This window comes from Neoarius graeffei, chromosome 8 (assembly GCF_027579695.1).
Source record: "Neoarius graeffei isolate fNeoGra1 chromosome 8, fNeoGra1.pri, whole genome shotgun sequence".
NCBI lineage: Eukaryota > Metazoa > Chordata > Actinopteri > Siluriformes > Ariidae > Neoarius > Neoarius graeffei.
In genome coordinates this window covers 12,996,840-13,015,805 of record NC_083576.1, presented here as the reverse complement: position 1 = coordinate 13,015,805, position 18,966 = coordinate 12,996,840, and the positions used below count along the sequence as shown (strand labels likewise).

The window sequence follows — 18,966 nt, the reverse complement described above, 5'->3', positions numbered from 1 at the left end:
GAAACGCGAGCCGTGTCGGACTGAAGTGAGCTGAAAAAGGGTAGTGGAAAAGGGCCATATGTGTCAGCCCTGTGATGACCTGGCGACTTGTCCAGGGTGTACCCCGCCTTTCGCCCGTAGTCAGCTGGGATAGGCTCCAGCTTGCCTGCGACCCTGTAGAACAGGATAAAGCGGCTAGAGATAATGAGATGAGATGAGATGAGACGGTGTGAGCGGCCATGTTGGAATGATGTCATGTGCGGGACTTGGTGATGAGGACACCTTTCCTACTCGAGCTATTTTCTTTCATTTTTCTAGTCCGAGGTTCGAGTTAGGAGCTTTACTCGAGCGCAGCATTCCGAGCAGACTTGTGCATATCTGGTAAAAATGTTTATTTTTGAGAATAACGTGTATAAGACGTTCAACAGCCCAAAAAGACTGTTTTAATTATAATTTTAAACAAGTTTAGTTTCACTTCAACCATTCTTACCACTTGTCCCTGTGTGCATTAGTGCATTCGTGTATGTGATTGTGTGTGTACTGATCAAATACACTGCAGTAATGTTAAAACCGCCCTTCTCCTGCAGCGAACCCCCTCCTCTGCTGTCCCCCAGCTCTCTCTCTCTCTTCCTAAGATCTCTCTCTCTCTTTCTTCCACTATGGCTGATATACCCACAGGGCCCAATTTAAGACTATGTGAATTTCACATGAACACAGTGGGGCTGGAGCGTGTGCAAACTTTCTAACGTTGCATAGCCTGAAATCTACTGAGAGAAAAGTTAAAACACCTGTAAAAATCTGCTACACCAGCCAAAATAGCAACGAGAGACTGAAAGCTATCACTCGTTTAACTGTGGAAGCTAGTCGACTGCAGTAGTTGGCTTCATTTCCTTCACGGTTGCGTCGTAGGCGAGTTCGTTACACTGTAGAATTAAACAGATTACTCATTTGACCTTGTTATTATTATTCCACTTTGCAATGCTTTACTTTAGACAAGGCTTTCTTTCATCTAAGGCAGTCTTTGATGTTTCTAATGAAATTGTGTGTGTGTGTGTGTGTGTGTGTGTGTGTGTGTGTGTGTGTGTGTGTGTGTGTGTGTGTGTGTTTTTCATTTAATCTCCCAGAAGGAAGAAAGTTTTCACACTTCTGTGCAAAATCTGAGCTGTGATTCAGGCGAGCTGGAGGCACTGGCTGCCTCGCACTGAGGAAATAAAGTGTGTGTTACCTCAGACTACAGTGTAGACACAGTGTACTGTATATCCTTTGTGTATGCTTTATGGTGTTCTCGAAAAATTACTTTAAGCTCGGAGACAATTAGAGTCCGATGGCCATCGGAAATGAATAATGATCTAATCGGCGTAGTCTACAAATCGCCTCGTGATATTTTCAGGCATTTGGGATGTACAGGTACGTGAAAAAAAACCAAACCCAAACAAAATGCTATCAATACACATTTATTAAAGCACTCCGTTTATTTTTTTAAAATGAATCTTCTATTGTTTCTCACTTTAATTTTTTATCATTAAAAATGTATTTATAAAATTAACAGTTATTCCACGAAATCGACTCGTACATGAGCTGATAGCAGATGAGGCCCGTAGCACCGAGTTGGCTATAAGCCATGTACGATGGGATTGAGTGGAATAACTCTTTTATTCGATCCACATTCACTGGATTTTGAGAAACAGAGCATTTTTATTTTTTGCAAATTCGACCAATTAAAAACTTTCTACAAAATCATTTCCGCTTAGAATGTAAACAAACCGGCAAAATAACAGGAGCAATTTGTGAAAAATGCTTGAATAATCTCATCTCTCATCTCATTATCTCTAGACGCTTTATCCTGTTCTACAGGGTCGCAGGCAAGCTGGAGCCTATCCCAGCTGACTACGGGCGAAAGGCGGGGTACACCCTGGACAAGTCGCCAGGTCATCACAGGGCTGACACATAGACACAGACAACCATTCACACTCACATTCACACCTACGGTCAATTTAGAGTCACCAGTTAACCTAACCTGCATGTCTTTGGACTGTGGGGGAAACCGGAGCACCCGGAGGAAACCCACGCGGACACGGGGAGAACATGCAAACTCCACACAGAAAGGCCCTCGCCAGCCCTGGGGCTCGAACCCAGGACCTTCTTGCTGTGAGGCGACAGCGCTAACTACTACACCACCGTGCCGCCTGCTTGAATAATAATTCTTAAAAAAAAAAAAAACGTTCTTACCATCAAATACTTTAATTCCATATTTTGTTGCTTTTTTGTATTTTGGGAGGAGTTTTGTTTTCGATTAGAGCTTTTATTTCATCCTTGGTTGGTTCCGTAACACGCTCCACCATTTTGTTTTGATCTACTCACGGTATATGAGCTGATAGCCGAGTAGTAGAGTAGCCAATCAGAGCATGCGGTTGCTCATATCCAGTGAATGTGGATAGAATAGTATTTTTAATCTCAAAAAAGATTCCATTTGTTTTCCACTACCTTTTAGAATTTATTTTATACTCTCTTGTAAAATAATCTTTGTCAATAAAATGTAAAGTAATACTAAAATTATTATTATTGTTATTACATACTCATGCAAATGCAATCTGAAAACTAGAAGGGCACTCGGTAGAGCGCATACCTCCGCCAAGCCGCATATTCGGATTCGCATCAAAATCTAATCAGTTGTTCATGGCTCACCTTTCCTAAAAATTTCATCAAAATCTGTTCACAACTTTTTGAGTTACATTGGGAACAGGCAAACAAACAGAGGCAAAAACATAACCTCCTCCAACAAAGTTGGCGGAGGTAACCAGAAGAGCGCTTGTTCAAGTGCATATCTCTACCAAGCTACATATCATCAACATGAAAATCAAATCACTTGAACCTGGGATAATACTAAAGCTGTCCACCAAATTTCATCCAAATCTGTTCAGGACTTTTTGAGTTCATTGGGAACAGACAAAAAAGTCCTGGATCTTGCATACATATCCAGATTTGATCAAAATCTAATCAATTGTTCCTTGGCCCGTGGCTCAGCTTTCCTCCAAATTTCATCAAAATCCGTTTACTACTTTTTGAAATACGTTGGGAACAAACAAACAAACAAATGGAGGTGAAAACATAACCTACATAACCTTCTCCAACACAGTTGACGGCAGTAATAATCACCAGAAGACATTGTTGATGTCACCGGGGAGTTTTACAAACATAACGTGCAGTGGTGCTTGAAAGTTTCTGAACCCTTTAGAAATTTCTATATTTCTGCATAAATATGACCTAAAACATCATCAGATTTTCACACAAGTCCTAAAAGTAGATAAAGAGAACCCAGTTAAACACATGAGACAAAAATATGATACTTGGTCATTTATTTATTAAGGAAAATGATCCAGTATTACATATCTGTGAGTGGCAAAAGTATGTGAAGCTTTGCTTTCAGTATCTGGTGTGACCCCCTTGTGCAGCAATAACTGCAACTAAACGTTTGCGGTAACTGTTGATCAGTCCTGCACACCGGCTTGGAGGAATTTTAGCCCGTTCCTCCGTACAGAACAGCTTCAAGTCTGGGATGTTGGTGGGTTTCCTCACATGAACTGCTCGCTTCAGGTCCTTCCACAACATTTCGATTGGATTAAGGTCAGGACTTTGACTTGGCCATTCCAAAACATTAACTTTATTCTTCTTTAACCATTCTTTGGTAGAACGACTTGTGTGCTTAGGGTCGTTGTCTTGCTGCATGACCCACCTTCTCTTGAGATGCAGTTCATGGACAGATGTCCTGACATTTTCCTTTAGAATTCACTGCTATAATTCAGAATTCATTGTTCCATCAATGATGGCAAGCCGTCCTGGCCCAGATGCAGCAAAACAAGCGCAAACCATGATACTACCACCACCATGTTTCACAGATGGGATCAGGTTCTTATGCTGGAATGCAGTGTTTTCCTTTCTCCAAACATAACGCTTCTCATTTAAACCAGAAAATTCTATTTTGGTCTCATCCGTCCACAAAACATTTTTCCATGCCTTCAATGCCTTCTGGCTTGTCCACGTGATCTTTAGCAAACTGCAGACGAGCAGCAATGTTCTTTTTGGAGAGCAGTGGCTTTCTCCTTGCAACCCTGCCATGCACACCATTGTTGTTCAGTGTTCTCCTGATGGTGGACTCATGAACATTAACATTAGCCAATATGAGAGAGGCCTTCAGTTGCTTAGAAGTTACCCTGGGGTCCTTTGCGATTTTGCCAACTATTACACGCCTTGCTCTTGGAGTGATCTTTGTTGGTCGACCACTCCTGAGGAGGGTAACAATGGTCTTGAATTTCCTCCATTTGTACACAATCTGTCTGACTGTGGATTGGTGGAGTCCAAACTCTTTAGAGATGGTTTTGTAACCTTTTCCAGCCTGATGAGCATCAACAATGCTTTTTCTGAGGTCCTCAGAAATCTCCTTTGTTCGTGCCATGATACACTTCCACAAACATGTGTTGTGAAGATCAGACTTTGATAGATCCCTGTTCTTTAAATAAAACAGGGTGCCCACTCACACCTGATTGTCATCCCATTGATTGAAAACACCTGACTCTAATTTCACCTTCAAATTAACTGCTAATCCTAGAGGTTCACATACTTTTGCCACTCACAGATATGTAATATTGGATCATTTTCCTCAATAAATAAATGACCAAGTATCATATTTTTGTCTCATTTGTTTAACTGGGTTCTCTTTATCTACTTTTAGGACTTGTGTGAAAATCTGATGATGTTTTAGGTCATATTTACGCAGAAATATAAAAATATTCTAAAGGGTTCACAAACTTTCAAGCACCACTGTATACTAATTGTATATATATTAACACACATACATACATATATATATATATATATATATATATAAAATTTTATTTGATCACACACTGTGATGATCAAATCAATTTCCCACTCTATTAAAAAAAAAACTCTGCTTTTAATAGAAAGATATGAAATTGGTGTTGGGGTTATGATCTAATCTCTTACTATATAGTCAGAATCCAGTAGAAATCCCATTTTCTGAGTGACATTCCTGTGTTGTTGATGTTAGCGATGATGTAACACTCACGTGCATGGCGAGGACGCTGCGTGGGATGAGCTCGCGGTACTGCCTGATGGTGAAGTGCCACGTCTTGATCCGCATCAGGTCATCGAAGGCAAACTCCAGGATCAGACGTCCCTCTGTACACACCTACACAGCCACCAGGGAACGGCATGTTAGGGAGAGGGTTCAGGGGTCAGGGTTCAGTCTGACGCTCTTTCCAACACTGAATGATCTTTGTGCTGCGATGCTTTTGGGAAAGAAACTCTATTGTACAGTGAAAAATGTCAAATTTATAACACTTTTCAGAGTCTATAACCATAACTATTGTGTTTATGGAAATAACCGAGAGCGACATTAGATGTATTGAGTCGATAAATTTTTAAGTCGACGTGAACAGGACATAAGCCTAGACCGGGACAAGAGGTATAATTATTTTGAAACAAAATCATCATGAAAAATTCGAAGGAAAAACTCAGTTTATTATCAGATTTGGGTTTACACTTGCTGACTTTGTGCTGGTGAGCAAACAGGTTGAATAAAATCAGAACATCAAACCAGTTTCTGAGTACAGCACGACATCACACTGGGCCTGGGTGCAAATGTGCACTAAGCCCCGCCTCTTCTTTATTTTCATTGGTGGAAACTTGAGTTTATTGCAAAGAAAATATTCAAAATTAGCTACGTTTTTTAATCGCTGTTACAGAATAAAAAAACCAACAAAAAACCCAAAACAATAATGCATTTAAACTTAGAAGTCTGTAAACCAATTAAAAGACGTGCAAAAATCTTAATGCAATTTCGAAACCCTTTAACAAGACTAGCTAGCCAGATCTTTGGATAGTTATTTCGTTGCACTGATGTTCAGTAGTGTGTTAAACTTTGCTAGATAGGTGCATCTGATAGACAGCCAGAAACGTGTATGAATTAACATGAGCTAGCTAGCTAGTGAACAAACCGAGCAAGCTACTGAAACCCCAGCAGCGTTTGGTGAAGTTACAGTGGTGCTTGAAAGTTTCTGAACCCTTTAGAAATTTCTATATTTCTGCATAAATATGACCTAAAACATCATCAGATTTTCACACAAGTCCTAAAAGTAGATAAAGAGAACCCAGTTAAACACATGAGACAAAAATATGATACTTGGTCATTTATTTATTGAGGAAAATGATCCAATATTACATATCTTTGAGTGGCAAAAGTATGTGAACCTTTGCTTTCAGTATCTGGTGTGACCCCCTTGTGCAGCAATAACTGCAACTAAATGTTTGCGGTAACTGTTGATCAGTCCTGCACACCGGCTTGGAGGAATTTTAGTCCATTCCTCCATACAGAACAGCTTCAACTCTGGGATGTTGGTGGGTTTCCTCACATGAACTGCTCGCTTCAGGTCCTTCCACAACATTTCCATTGGATTAAGGTCAGGACTTTGACTTGGCCATTCCAAAACATTAACTTAATTCTTCTTTAACCATTCTTTGGTAGAACGACTTGTGTGCTTAGGGTCGTTGTCTTGCTGCATGACCCACCTTCTCTTGAGATTCAGTTCATGGACAGATGTCCTGACATTTTCCTTTAGAATTCGCTGCTATAATTCAGAATTCATTGTTCCATCAATGACGGCAAGCCGTCCTGGCCCAGATGCAGCAAAACAAGCCCAAACCATGATACTACCACCACCATGTTTCACAGATGGGATAAGGTTCTTATGCTGGAATGCAGTATTTTCCTTTCTCCAAACATAACGCTTCTCATTTAAACCAGAAAATTCTATTTTGGTCTCATCCGTCCACAAAACATTTTTCCAGTAGCCTTCTGGCTTGTCCACGTGATCTTTAGCAAACTGCAGACAAGCAGCAATGTTCTTTTTGGAGAGCAGTGGCTTTCTCCTTGCAACCTTGCCATGCACACCATTGTTGTTCAGTGTTCTCCTGATGGTGGACTCATGAACATTAACATTAGCCAATGTGAGAGAGGCCTTCAGTTGCTTAGAAGTTACCCTGGGGTCCTTTGTGATTTTGCCAACTATTACACGCCTTGCTCTTGGAGTGATCTTTGTTGGTCGACCACTGCTGGGGAGGGTAACAACGGTCTTGAATTTCCTCCATTTGTACACAATCTGTCTGACTGTGGATTGGTGGAGTCCAAACTCTTTAGAGATGGTTTTGTAACCTTTTCCAGCCTGATGAGCATCAAGAACGCTTTTTCTGAGGTCCTCAGAAATCTCCTTTATTCGTGCCATGATACACTTCCACAAACATGTGTTGTGAAGATCAGACTTTGATAGATCCCTGTTCTTTAAATAAAACAGGGTGCCCACTCACACCTGATTGTCATCCCATTGATTGAAAACACCTGACTCTAATTTCACCTTCAAATTAACTGCTAATCCTAGAGGTTCACATACTTTTGCCACTCACAGATATGTAATATTGGATCATTTTCCTCAATAAATAAATGACCAAGTATAATATTTTTGTCTCATTTGTTTAACTGGGTTCTCTTTATCTACTTTTAGGACTTGTGTGAAAATCTGATGATGTTTTAGGTCATATTTATGCAGAAATATAGAAAATTCTAAAGGGTTCACAAACTTTCAAGCACCACTGTAAGCTAGCCAGCTAAGATCCATCCGTCCATTATTTGTTATCCTGTTCTACAGGGTCGCAGGCAAGCTGGAGCCTATCCCAGCTGACTACGGGCGAAAGGCGGGGTACACCCTGGACAAGTCGCCAGATCATCACAGGGCTGACACATAGACACAGACAACCATTCACACTCACATTCACACCTACGGTCAATTTAGAGTCACCAGTTAACCTAACCTGCATGTCTTTGGACTGTGGGGGAAACCGGAGCACCTGGAGGAAACCCACGTGAACACGGGGAGAACATGCAAACTCCGCACAGAAAGGCCCTCGCCGGCCACGGGGCTCAAACCCGGACCTTCTTGCTGTGAGGCGACAGTGCTAACCACTACACCACCGTGCCGCCAGCCAGCTAAGACACTTTTCTTTATATAATATTGATAACACTGATGGTGTTTCACTTCAACACACCTCACCTGAAGAGATAATATAATGTTTTTCGGATAGAGAACATTTCTGGATTTGTTATATCAATTACAGACAAGTAAAAAAAAAAAAAGAACTGTGAGTAAACTCATTATAGACTACCCCCTGCTCGCAACAAAATTTCTCAATGGGAACTGTGCGTGAACTTAAAAAATGATACCCCTGCAACACCATGATTCAAATTCCTATTAGTCATTCGTCTCAATAATATATGGGGTCTAAATCCATTTGGTACAATTTCATGGCGTGAAACACCAGCCACATCGCCAGATAATGACATATGCAAGAAAATAACTATCTTTAAGACCTTGGTTCAGGATTATTTTCCTTCATGCACATCTTCAGGTGGTATACTGCAGCTGTGTCAGGTTTCATCAAAATTCATCAAACCGTTTAGGAGGAGTTGCGCTTACAAGACACATGGACAGACGGATGGACAGGGTGATTCCTATATACCCCCCAAACTTTTTGTGGGGGTATAATGAACGTAAAGTGATTACGAAGAAGTTTTGCTCTGCGTGACTTAATCACTCTAAATTAAGTCAGTTTCTTGATCACTACTTGAATTACGTACAGATCTTAGAGGAGAACTGAAGGCAATTTTTTTATTCCCAAAATTCTATTTATCTCATTTTATTAAATATCGGAATGCATTTTTGATCGCTATTTTGTCGCTGCTATAGCAAGTTATGAGTGTTTGAAATATGCTCTGTAATATATCAGTCCATATGTCAAAGCGATGGCCATAAACGAGATTCGTCGAGACCTGTGCGAGACATCGTAGGACGGAAGGAAAACGTACAGCGGAAATCAAAGCGACCGACATCTGCCAACATTGTCAAAAGACGCGCGTGCCCTCTTTCGAACGCTGATGTAATCAAGCCGGAAGTTTTATTTGTTTTGATAGTAATCAGGAAAGTTTGAAAAAAGTAGGCAGTAATCGTCATTTAAACTCGTTTTTGTGCAATATTTCGTTTGGGAAACAGTTTTCAAAATGGCGGCACTGACACCCGGCTGACACTTGACGTTTCGAAGTCTCGTGAAGATCACGCAGATAAGCGACGCCTGCCGTGGACCAAACGAACTAAATTCTACATGGCTAAAAACCAAATAGGTCGATAAGTATAATATTTAATTGCAATTATTTGGCAATACAAATCACGATATAAGGTTACTAAAACCAAAAACGTAACTGAATAACACATTAATTAAGAAATAAAGCAAGTTTAAAAATGACTTCAGTTCTCCTTTATATGTATCATATAAAAGTATAATGTCCATCCATCCATCCATCCATTATCTGTAGCCGCTTATCCTGTACAGGGTCGCGGGCAAGCTGGAGCCTATCCCAGCTGACTACGGGCGAAAGGCGGGGTACACCCTGGACAAGTCGCCAGGTCATCACAGGGCTGACACATAGACACAGACAACCATTCACACTCACATTCACACCTACGGTCAATTTAGAGTCACCAGTTAACCTAACCTGCATGTCTTTGGACTGTGGGGGAAACCGGAGCACCCGGAGGAAACCCACGCGGACACGGGGAGAACATGCAAACTCCACACAGAAAGGCCCTCACTGGCCCCGGGGCTCGAACCCGGACCTTCTTGCTGTGAGGCGACAGCGCTAAACACTACACCACCGTGCCACCCCAAAAGTATAAAGTATAATATAAAAAAGATGATAGAAGTATACAGTAATTAAAATGATTTTCTGTATTAAATACACAACTAACAAATATCTGTATTATTAATTAAAGTGGCCATTAAATATATACAGCACTGTGCAAAAGTCTTAGCCCCCCTATTGTTTTTTCATACAAACTTTGTTATCGATTTCTATTTTATGACTTCTACATTATCGAGTCATGCCAAAATATTTTAGAGTTCCAAACGTTTTTTTTTTTCCAGCACAAAATTAAATGTTCCAGAAAAAAAAAGGTTGTATCTGAGCAGCATATTACACAAGAGAACACTTTTCAGATGAAAAAAGAAAACATAATGAAGGCTGCTGGGTTTTGGTGCAAAATGAAGACGCGAGTGTGACCGTCAAAGTGTCCAGAAGAACTGCGGCTGGTTCTGGAAGATGCTCAGTAAAACCTACAGCTCATTTCCGCATAAAACTGAACACACTGTCGAACCTGAGACTGCTATTTCTTTTTTTTTAAGCAAAGGGAAGTTTGTCTCACACCAGATATTGACTTATGGCTTAATGATTACTGTTTGTAGTATTTTTTGAATGCTGAAACATTTCATTTCGTTATTATTTTTCAGCCATTTTTGGTCGACAGCCTAAGACTTTTGTACAGTACAAAGTATTTACAGTGCATTATGGGTAATAATATCGCTCACTATCCAGGGAATATGATTTGTCCATTAAAAGTTTGAAGAACACTATACCGTATAATGGTTGCTTCCTAAATAGTGCACTATGTAGTGAACAAGGAACGAAGTCTGATGCAACACCAAACAATGAATTATGGGTATTTGGACACTGTGTTATTGTCTATGTCACTGGATATCTAGCAGCTATACAGTACTTTCAAGCAGGGCTTTGAACCGGTTCAAGGAACGAAAACGAAAACCGGGAACTTTTTCTATTTCACATGGAACAGAAACGAAACCAGAAACTTTATTATTTTTTTATGTTCCGGAACAGAAACGCTTATTAAAAATAATGGTAACCGGTTAATACCGGTTTTTATTTCGTTCCTCAAAGTTTCCGTAGCCTACAAATAAAAAAGCCATTCTTCTCCTGCGCAAGTTTCTATGACCCGCTGGGGTTCACTTCCTGTGTGACGTTCGCTGACTGAATGGAGAGAGCGGGAGGGTGGACTACTATCACATCTCCCTTACTGAGTGTCTGAGCAAAGAAGAGCCTGAACGTTGCAACCTCCCTATTGGCTGTTTGTAAAAATGTATCAATTGTTGCCCTTCCCACGGGAATCATCGCGGGCTCGAGAGACGAGACCTGACGAGTTAGTTCGTTGGTAGCAGAACAAAATGTCTGGACACAAATCGGGTTTTCAGAAAAGGAAAGAAAATAAACGGAGGGTCGAAAATACAAAAAAGGAGGCAGAAAATGCAAAACGAGTTTTAAGGTAGGACAAATGGTTACTTTTCTGAGGCAGCCCGCCGTGGCTGCCTGCAGGCTTATTTATTATAGCCCATTTAGTTAAAATAGTTTATATAAAGTGTTTATAGTTATAGTTATGTGATGGTTGTCCTGATTTAGACTGGTGGTTTTTTTTGGGGGGGGGTTGCGCAATGTTGCACCCAGGTCCAGATTAGGGCAGAACCGGCCCTGGCTACATTTCAGGTGTAGTTTGTTTTATGTATGTATGTACTTGCATAGATGTGTACTTGGTCTTCCACTATGGCGCCTAACAAAATCTTGCGGCACGGTGACGTCATGCGGTAGCCCTCTATAGGGCCTGACTAGCCTTTGGTAACACACTAAACGAATTATCTTTCATTTTTGGCACTTTTTCTGTTTGTGTAGATGGGAAGACATACTGAGAATCCAAATCGCCAACATTTGAAATAATAATTGTTTTGAATTATTTCTTGTCTTATTTAATGAAGGTTGTAATAGAATTAGCCTACATTTGGCTTAAGCTGGATGAGACAGACATAATTTTATAGCCATTTGTTAAACAGCTGACAGGGAACGTAATGAACCGTTCCGGGAACGAAATTTTTTTGTTCTAACCGGTTCGGGAACGTCTATTTAATGGTGGAACCCAAAACCGGAAACGTTAAAATTCCATTTCTGTTCGGAACGAACCAATAGGAAAAAAATTCTGGTTCAAAGCCCTGCTTTCAAGTTCCCTTGAAATGTTCTGCTTTTTTTTCCCCTAAAAGTGTACACAATTTTACAAAATAGTGCCCTATATAGTGAATAAGGTGCAGTTAGACGTACAGCCGCTGTATAGTTTCCTATTCTATATTTTTACTGAACTTCAAAGTGCATTATGGGTAATTTGTCGCTGCAAGTGGTGCACCATTTGGATGCGAGCCTGTATCATCAGTGTGTCTCTGCAGGAGTTCATGAACACACTGGATATTCTCTACTGTGCTTTCGGGAGCTACAAAAGAGCAAAAATAGTGCACTGTATAGTGAAGAGGGTGCGATTTAGGACAAACAGATACCATATCTGCACTCTAGATTAAAACTGGAATGAAACCATGAAATATCAAGTTATTAAATATTAATTAATTCCAAAAATAGTGTTGATAAAGCAGTAAAATGTCACCGTTAGTTTAAAAAAATATATTTGTTTTATTGATTAGCCCGATAACGAATATCTCTCACTGTGACTGACAGAATATCCTGTCTGTCACTTTGGACTGAGTTGTGTTCCAGAATAAAGCTTCACGTCTCCAACTCTGAGACGAAACACCAGCCGAACACCAAAACAACAAAACAAAACAACAACAACAACAAAAAAAAAAAACACCAGACTGAGGTCTGAGCTCAGAAAAACGCTGCCAATTAAGAGAAAAATAAAAGGAAGAAAAACATCGCTGGATTCGACGCCGAGCTTCTCTGAGTGCTGATGTTCTGTTGCTCCGGCAACCAGAAGGAGGAGAGGAAAGGGGGGGGGCAACAGCTGATTAGTTGGCATGGCAACGGCAAAGATGTAATCCCAGCAGAGTGGCTCTAATCAATGCCCCCGGCACACACAAGCTCGGGAGGATCGGCGAGAAAAAAAAAAAAAAGCAGCACCGTCACGTGGCGCACTCTCCATCTCTCTCTCTCTCTCTCTTTCTCTCCCTCCATCTTTCTGTCTACTTTCTCTGGCCAGTTCTTTTGCTCCACAAACAAAGCAAAGCTAATATATATATATATATATATATATATATATATATATATATATATATCCATCCATCCATTATCTGTAGCCGCTTATCCTGTTCTACAGGGTCGCAGGCAAACTGGAGCCTATCCCAACTGACTATGGGCGAGAGGTGGGGTACACCCTGGACAAGTCACCAGGTCATCGCAGTATATATATATATATATATATATATATATATATATATATATATATATATATATATCCTTCCATTGCATCTATTCTTCTTGGGTGCAAAAGCAAAGCTGACTCTCTCTCTCTGTCTTGCTCTCTCCATCTGTTTTTGCTTCCTCAAAGAAAACCTCTCCTTTCTTTACTGTTTCTCGGATTCTCATTTTCTCCTGTCATTTTTTTTTCTCCATAACAAACTACACTGAAAAAAGATTGCTATGATTCTCACACTGTTTCTGTTCATATTTTTCTTTCTTCCCTCCAGAAAAAATAACCCATCACTTTTACGTTCTTTCTTCCATGCTACTCATTCTTTCTATACTTCTCTTGCTCTTTATATCACTCCGAACTCTTGTTGCTTCTCAGTCGGGCTCCAGAAAGTCACAACAGGGACGAGTGTGTAACAGTTCCTCATAAAAATCAGGATTTTGTTTATTACTGAGACGATCACTGAGCACTTAGGTTCTGTAGGTTCTACACAGGGTTCCTTCACATCGCAAACCCTCTCTTGCCATTTTCTTTCCCCAGAAATCCAAAGGGAAAAAAAAAGAAGCTTTTCCTTCTCTCCCTCTCCCATCGCTCACCTTCACCCCCCCTTCCTCTCCCTCGCTCTCTTACTTTCTCTTGCCATTTATTTTTGCTCCACACCAAACCATGCTGGAGAAAAAGCAAAGCAAAGCTAAAAAGATTCTCTCTCCTCTCTCCTGCTCTCAAATGCAAATTCATATAAGCTTTATTGGCATGACATGGGAGGAAAAAAAAATCGATACTGTCAACGCTCGCACAGTTTATGTGGAATTGAGTTACCGCTAATTTAGAAATACATAAATCATAATCGGTTTGCAGAAAATCAGAAGGTTTGAAGTGTAAGTGTTGTCATTGTGGGAAAAAAAAAATAAAATCAAATCAAACCAAAGCCTGAGTTGAGTCAGAATGTAGACCTGGTAAAGAAACCTACAGGCCCTCGAAAGACCCTCTGATACCCCTTTTCCACCAAATCAGTTCCAGGGCTGGTTCGGGGCCAGTGCTGGTGCTGGTTCACAACTCGTTCAACTTGCGAACCAGCTGAGAACCAGTTTGCTTTTCCATAGCTCGTGGTGCTAAGCGGAGCCACATCATTACGTCACTGTATGCGTCAGTTACGTCGCTGCGTTTGCATAAACCTTGGCGCGAACATCGAAGTAACAACAACACGGAGAAGAAGAAGAAGAAGCAGCAGCAACAACAACAATAATGGATGACTGCTGCTTTACTGCATCCATGATATCTCGTCGCTGATTTAAAAATGGCGCCCTCTCGCGGTCTTGCTATTGTTGTTGGTCTTAACAACTCCGCTGCCGCCCCCCCGCTGACGTAAGCAGTTCTTTCCTCTGGCCCAGCAGAGAGTTGGTGCTACCCTGGAACCGGTTTTTCTGGCCCCAGATCCAGCTCTTTGTCAGTGGAAACAGAAAACCCGGTTCCAAACTAAGCACTGGCCCCGAACCAGCCCTGGAACTGCTTTGGTGGAAAAGGGGTATCAGGGACTGTTGTTTTCTAAGAAATAATGGAAAAGATCTTATACCTGTCCTGATGTGGACATTTTGGTTCTTTGGTCTGGAATAAATTGCATTATATTTTAGATGAATACACAGGAATCATACAGGAGCATATAATGATCCAATTCATATATATATGGAATAAAACACTTGGGGGCATGCTGTTATTGGAAAATTAGCAATAACATAGTGATGACGGACATAGGCGGTTTTAAACAGGGGCCAGAGGGGGCCAGTGCCCCTGTAAAATTGCTCCTGGCCCCTGTTGTGGCCCCTGTGCTGAACAGATAATAAGATTTATTAATTTCGACGTGCGCTGGCTCGAAGATCGGAACTGACATGACGGAGTGTTCTACACGGACTCCTTAAAGCGCTACACGCACACTGTTACCTGCAGCAGAAAGACCAGCAGCAGCGTGAATTGTAAACTTCGGACGTGAGTGATAACAGCTGTCACGTCCGAAGTTTTTTGATTGAAAAGCCATCAGATACAGTAGCGTTGACACGTTTCACTGAGCCATATAAAGAAGTATTTTTTGAGCTCTTTAGACTATGCAAAATAGCTGTGGCACTCCCAGTGAGCTCTGCCTCTTGTGAGCGGAGTTTCTCCACTTTGAAACTGGTGAAGACCTACCTCCGATCCACCATTAGTGAGGAGCGTCTAAGCAATCTTGGTGTGCTCAGCATTGAATCCAGAAGGTCCAAGGCTTTGAACCTTGATGCATTTGTAGACCGTTTCTCAAGGAGTCACAATCGCAGAATCTTGTTGTTGTAGTGTTTCAGCCTGCTGTGAATGCTATAGGGTGATTCTGAGACCACTGTATGTGAATTTATTTTTTCTTTCTATTCCCCCCCGGGCGGCATGGTGGTGTAGTGGTTAGCGCTGTTGCCTCACAGCAAGAAGGTCCTGGGTTCGAGCCCTGGGGCCGGCGAGGGCCTTTCTGTGTGGAGTTTGCATGTTCTCCCCATGTCCGCGTGGGTTTCCTCCGGGTGCTCCGGTTTCCCCCACAGTCCAAAGACATGCAGGTTAGGTTAACTGGTGACTCTAAATTGAGCGTAGGTGTGAATGTGAGTGTGAATGGTTGTCTGTGTCTATGTGTCAGCCCTGTGATGACCTGGCGACTTGTCCAGGGTGTACCCCGCCTTTCGCCCGTAGTCAGCTGGGATAGGCTCCAGCTTGCCTGCGACCCTGTAGAAGGATAAAGCGGCTACAGATAATGAGATGAGATGAATTTATTTTATGTTTAGGCGATTGAGACAGAATGTTTATCTCATTGTATTTATGCTCAATGTATTTTGTTTTGGTTTTAAATCAACTAAACAAAACATTTTGAACGCTTAAATATTGCCATGTTTTTTCCTTATATGTGCCCCCCTGAAAAAACACTGGCCCCACCTCGGCCCCCCTAGTAATTTTGGTCTAGAACCGCCACTGATGACGGAGGTGGTGGAGTTACTGCTGCTACCACAAAGTTTTTTTGGGGTTTTTTTCTCCCAATAACAGCACATCCTGAAATGGTTTCTCTTATATCTCTTATACAACAATTTGCCAATGATTCTATTTATTTATTTAAAAAAAAAAGAACCATATACACTCACAACCACTTTATTAGGAACACCCATCCATCCACCTGCTGTTTTATACAGTTCTCTAATCAGCCGATCGCTTGACAGTGCATCAAATCATACAGATACAAATCAAGAGCTTCAGTTAATGTTCACTTCACTTCAAATATCAGAATGGGGGAAATCTGTGATCCCAATTGTTGTATGACTTTCTTTCACTGGGTGTTGGTTTGAGCCAGATGGACTGGTTTGAGTATTTCACTGAGAAACTGCTGATCTCCTGGGGCTTTCACACACAACAGTCTCCAGACTTTACACAGAATGGTGCGAAAAACAAAAAAAAAACATTGAGTGAATGAGGGACAGTTCTGTGCGTGGAAACAAACGCTTTGTTGATAAGACAGCTCAGAGGAAAATGGGCAGATTGGTTTGAGCTTTTTTGCTGGGAAGGATATAGCAACTCTTACAATCACTCTTTACAGCCGTGGTGAGCAGAAAAGCATCTCAGCATGCAATAGAAAACAGAAGAGCACATTGGGTTCCACTCCTGCAGCCAAGAACAGGAACCTTAGAATCAAGAACACGTTGCTATTAAAGTGGCCAGGGAGTGTAATACTTTTATCCATTTATAGTTACATTTAGTGTTGTGGAACATCTCCAAAAGATTCGACCTCCTGTGACACGATCTGCGTTTTATTCCTCTTACGCCGCAGCGATTTGCCAATGACACAATGCAGGTTTAAATTTATTAATAAGTGACATCATACTTTTTAAATATATATATATATATTTACATTTAAGTCATGGAACGTCCATGAGACAAGTTACTTCCTGTAAATATTTAACACTGTATGTTGTAGCCAGAGTCACTAAACCTCAAGTCTGAGTCCAGTCTCAAGTCCCCAGTGTTCAAGTCTGAGTCATTAAAGAAAATTTCGAGTCGAGTCTGAGGCCAAGTTTACATTAGACTGTATCTGTCTCGTTTTCTTCGCGGATGCACTGTCCGTTTACATTAAAACGCCTGGAAACGCCGGGAAACGGGAATCCGCCAGGGTCCACGTATTCAATCCAGATCGTGTCTGGTCCGGTGCTGTGTAAACATTGAGAATACGCGGATACGCCGTGCTGAGCTCTAGCTGGCGTCGTCATTGGACAACGTCACTGTGACATCCACCTTCCTGATTCGCTGGCGTTGGTCATGTGACGTGACTGCTGAAAAACGGCGCGGACTTCCGCCTTGTATCACCTTTCATTAAAGAGTATAAAAGTATGAAAATACTGCAAATACTGATGCAAATACTGCCCATTGTGTAGTTATGATTGTCTTTAGGCTTGCCATCCTTCCACTTGCAAGTGGTAAGTGATATGCGCTGGGATCACACACACAGCGGCTCAGTCCCGAATCACAGCTTGTGCACTTCACTCGCGCGCTCTGTGAGCTGCGCAGGGCCGGACTGCGCACCCTCCAGAGGGCACTCGCTGTTCAGGGCGGAGTGATTTGGAGTGCAGGATGCCTGCGGAGCCGAGCGTAACCGTGTATTGGTGTTGCTGTGTGCATGCGAATCGTGTATTGGCGTTGCTGTGTGCACACTAATCGTTTTAAAAACGTTAATCTGATGATCCGCTGATACGGTCTAATGTAAACCCCACCTGAGAACAAGACTCCATCCGCACCATTTGACGGTGGCTGTTGCTGCCTTTATGTGAAATTGTCTCTGCTACTGTGTTGGACTAACGTTCCTGCTCGACTGCCCCGTTTTAGTTAATAGGCTACAGATAAAAAGCTTGTTCATCGCTCAGCAAGCCCCACCCACTATCAACAGGGCAAATAACATGAGAGAGGGTTAACACTAGCTAGTTCATCGGTCAGCAAGCAAGCCCTGCCCACTATCAACAGCGCAATGAACATAGCGTGTCACTTCCTTCTCTGGGTGGAGTCTTACCAAATGACGATTGAAGTTCGAGGTCGTCCCCGTTGTCTCCTCGATAGTTCTTCTACCGGTACATATAGAACACATAGCAGTGCATTTTTTCCCACTGCATGAGAAGTCTGTATAAGCAAAGTGGACAATCCTACGGAAGTTCTCTCCAGCACCATTAATGTTAGTTTGTTCCTGAACATGATGCATGAACAGATGAACGTGCATTCTTTTGCACGAAATTAGTATAAAAATTAATGTAGGAATAAATATAAATATCTTATGCCAAATTATTATGGCATGTTACAAAAAATTAAAGAAAAAATCCGAGTCCTCGTCTCCGATTTTTGAGTCCGAATGCAGTTAATGCACGAGTCCGAGTCCGAGTCATCGGTGCTCAAGTCCAAGTCGAGTCACGAGTCCATAAAATTAGAGCACGAGTCGGACTCAAGTACTACAAGCCTGGTTGTCACACATAAACATACAATCCCTCACTCGCCTCTCTTTTTCATTCCTTGATGTTAATATGGCAAATAAATAAATAAATAAATAAATAAATATAATTAAAAAGGAAAAAAAAGAAAAACAACCCAGAACAACATCTGGATTGCGCAAAAAAGTCCTGAAGACTTTCTCATGATGGAAAACATACTGACTGGTACAAAGCACTGACACTGGAGGAGTTTTAGAAACAGAGAACATTACTTAGTAAGTTAATAAATATATTACTTAACCCTTTGTGTGCCATCGCACAAACACACCCAAAGCAAATATTCCCTCTGAAGGTTCTTTTCTCAGTAC

At 41.4% G+C, this 18,966-nt stretch overlaps 1 protein-coding gene across 3 annotated transcripts in view; it reads right to left on the bottom strand.

Moving 5' to 3' along the window:
• ldb2a (LIM domain binding 2a) overlaps positions 1-18,966 on the bottom strand; it is a 194,553-nt gene that overhangs the window by 57,285 nt on the left and 118,302 nt on the right. For all 3 annotated transcript variants that reach the window (XM_060927293.1, XM_060927295.1, XM_060927294.1), the window contains exon 4: positions 5,066-5,188. In XM_060927293.1, the coding sequence (XP_060783276.1) occupies positions 5,066-5,188 (123 nt within the window). The remainder of the gene's footprint in view (positions 1-5,065; positions 5,189-18,966) is intronic.